The 1,820-nt window shown below is 55.4% G+C and overlaps 1 protein-coding gene across 1 annotated transcript; it reads right to left on the reverse strand.

Annotated features, from left to right (window-relative positions):
* Positions 1-574: 574 nt before the first annotated feature.
* Positions 575-1,009, reverse strand: LOC136510865 (uncharacterized mitochondrial protein AtMg00810-like). The gene is made up of 2 exons (XM_066505177.1): positions 887-1,009; positions 575-805 (listed from the first exon to the last, which is right to left on the reverse strand). The coding sequence occupies exons 1-2, from the start codon at positions 1,007-1,009 to the stop codon at positions 575-577; spliced, it is 354 nt and encodes a 117-aa protein (XP_066361274.1).
* Between the last annotated feature and the right edge of the window lie 811 nt (positions 1,010-1,820).

The raw sequence follows: 1,820 nt of genomic DNA on the forward strand, positions 1-1,820 counted from the left end.
GTCTTTACTGAGTTGTAGTGGCAAACTATTTATACAACTCTATCTATCTAGTCCAAGTACAGCTGCCATGCTGCTACAGTTACTAGATAACATAGCAGGGCTGACTCTGGCGTCTGCCTCTGCATGTGGCTACAGTGCGGCAGGTGAGCCGTTCCGCGCCTGCCTCTACAACGGCTACAGTACCACAACAGGGGCTATTTCGGCGCCGCCTTCCCTTGCTGTGTGTTCACACAAGAAAGCAGTAGATTATCTAATAATTCTTCTGCTAATCCTACTGCTATCCCTTGTACCCCTACATGCCGATCATCTCCTTCAGCTCCGTGAGTCGAAGACGTTCGAGAGGCTTGGTGAGGACATCCGCGAGTTGCCGACCAGTTTCGACGAACTCGATGACGACCTGTCCTCCATCGACACAGTCTCTGAGAAAGTAGAACTTCACGTCGATGTGTTTGCTCCGGTCGTGCAGAACAGGATTCTTCGCGAGGGCGATGGCGGGCTGGTTGTCCACCATCAATGCTGGTAGATGAGCTTCCGCACCGGTGAACTCGCCCAGTAGCTGGCGCAGCCACATAACTTAGCACGCTGTTGTGGCCGCTGCTACATACTTTGCCTCGCACGTAGACAGCGCCACCACTTTCTGTTTCAGTGACAGCCATGAAATTGGAGCCAACCCAAGGAAGACGAGCACACCAGAGGTGCTCCGTCGTCCGTCGATGTCCGCCGCCATGTCTGTATCGCTGAACACAGTGAGCTGCAGCCTACTCCCGTCGGTCTTGGGGAAGATGATCCCCTGATCCATCGTCCCCTTGACATAGCGCAGTAGCCGCTTCACCATAGCCTAGTGATCCTCTCTGGGATCCTCCATGAAGCGACTGACGTAGCCTACAGCGAACGCAATGTCCGGCCTCGTGTGGACTATGTAGCGATGGCCACCGCCGATGCTCCGGTAGAGTGTTGCATCCACCTTCGCCGCGATGCTGGCCTTCGTCAGCTTCAGCCGCTCCTCCATCGGAGTCACGCATGGCTTGCACTCAGCCATACCACTCCGCTTCAACAGCTTCGAGGCATACGCGCTCTGACCGAGCGTGAGTTCCTCTTTCCCCTATCTCACCTCGATGCCGAGGTAGTAGGAGTGTGTGCTGAGATCGATCATTGGAAAACGAGCCACCATCTCATGCTTGAAGCTGTCGATGTCCACCACACGCGCGCTGGTGACGATCAAGTCGTTCACATACACGTCGACGCCGAGCTCCTCCTTCCCCGTCACCGTGTGTAGAGCGCGTGCTCGGTTGCACACCGTTGGAACCCAAGCTCGCCCAGCGTGGCGTCAAGCTTGGCGTTCCACGCTCGTGGGGCCTGCCGTAGCCCGTAGAGCGCTTTGCGCAATCAGAGCACCCTATGCTCTTCTCCCTTGACGGCAAAACCCGGAGGTTGCCTGACGAAGACTGTCTCCGCCAGCTCACCATTGAGGAAGGCCAATTTAATATCCAAATAATGAATGCGCTAGTCCTTTACTACTGCCAAGGCTAGTAGCAAACGGATAGACTCCATGCGCGCTACTGCCACAAAGACTTTCTCGAAGTCGATGCCCTCACGCTGAATAAAGCCTCGGGCGACGAGGCGCGCCTTGTGCTTGACAATGGCGTCGAACTCATCCCGCTTGACCTTGTACACCTACTTCAGGCTGATCAGACGATATCCTGGAGGTGGATCGATGAGCTCCCAAGTCTCGTTTTCCTCAATTACCTTTATCTCCTCTAGCATCGCCTGTTGCCAGTTTCCATCGCGCTCGGCCAGCACGAACGTGGATGGTTCCTCTG

Source organism: Miscanthus floridulus, chromosome 16 (assembly GCF_019320115.1).
Source record: "Miscanthus floridulus cultivar M001 chromosome 16, ASM1932011v1, whole genome shotgun sequence".
NCBI lineage: Eukaryota > Viridiplantae > Streptophyta > Magnoliopsida > Poales > Poaceae > Miscanthus > Miscanthus floridulus.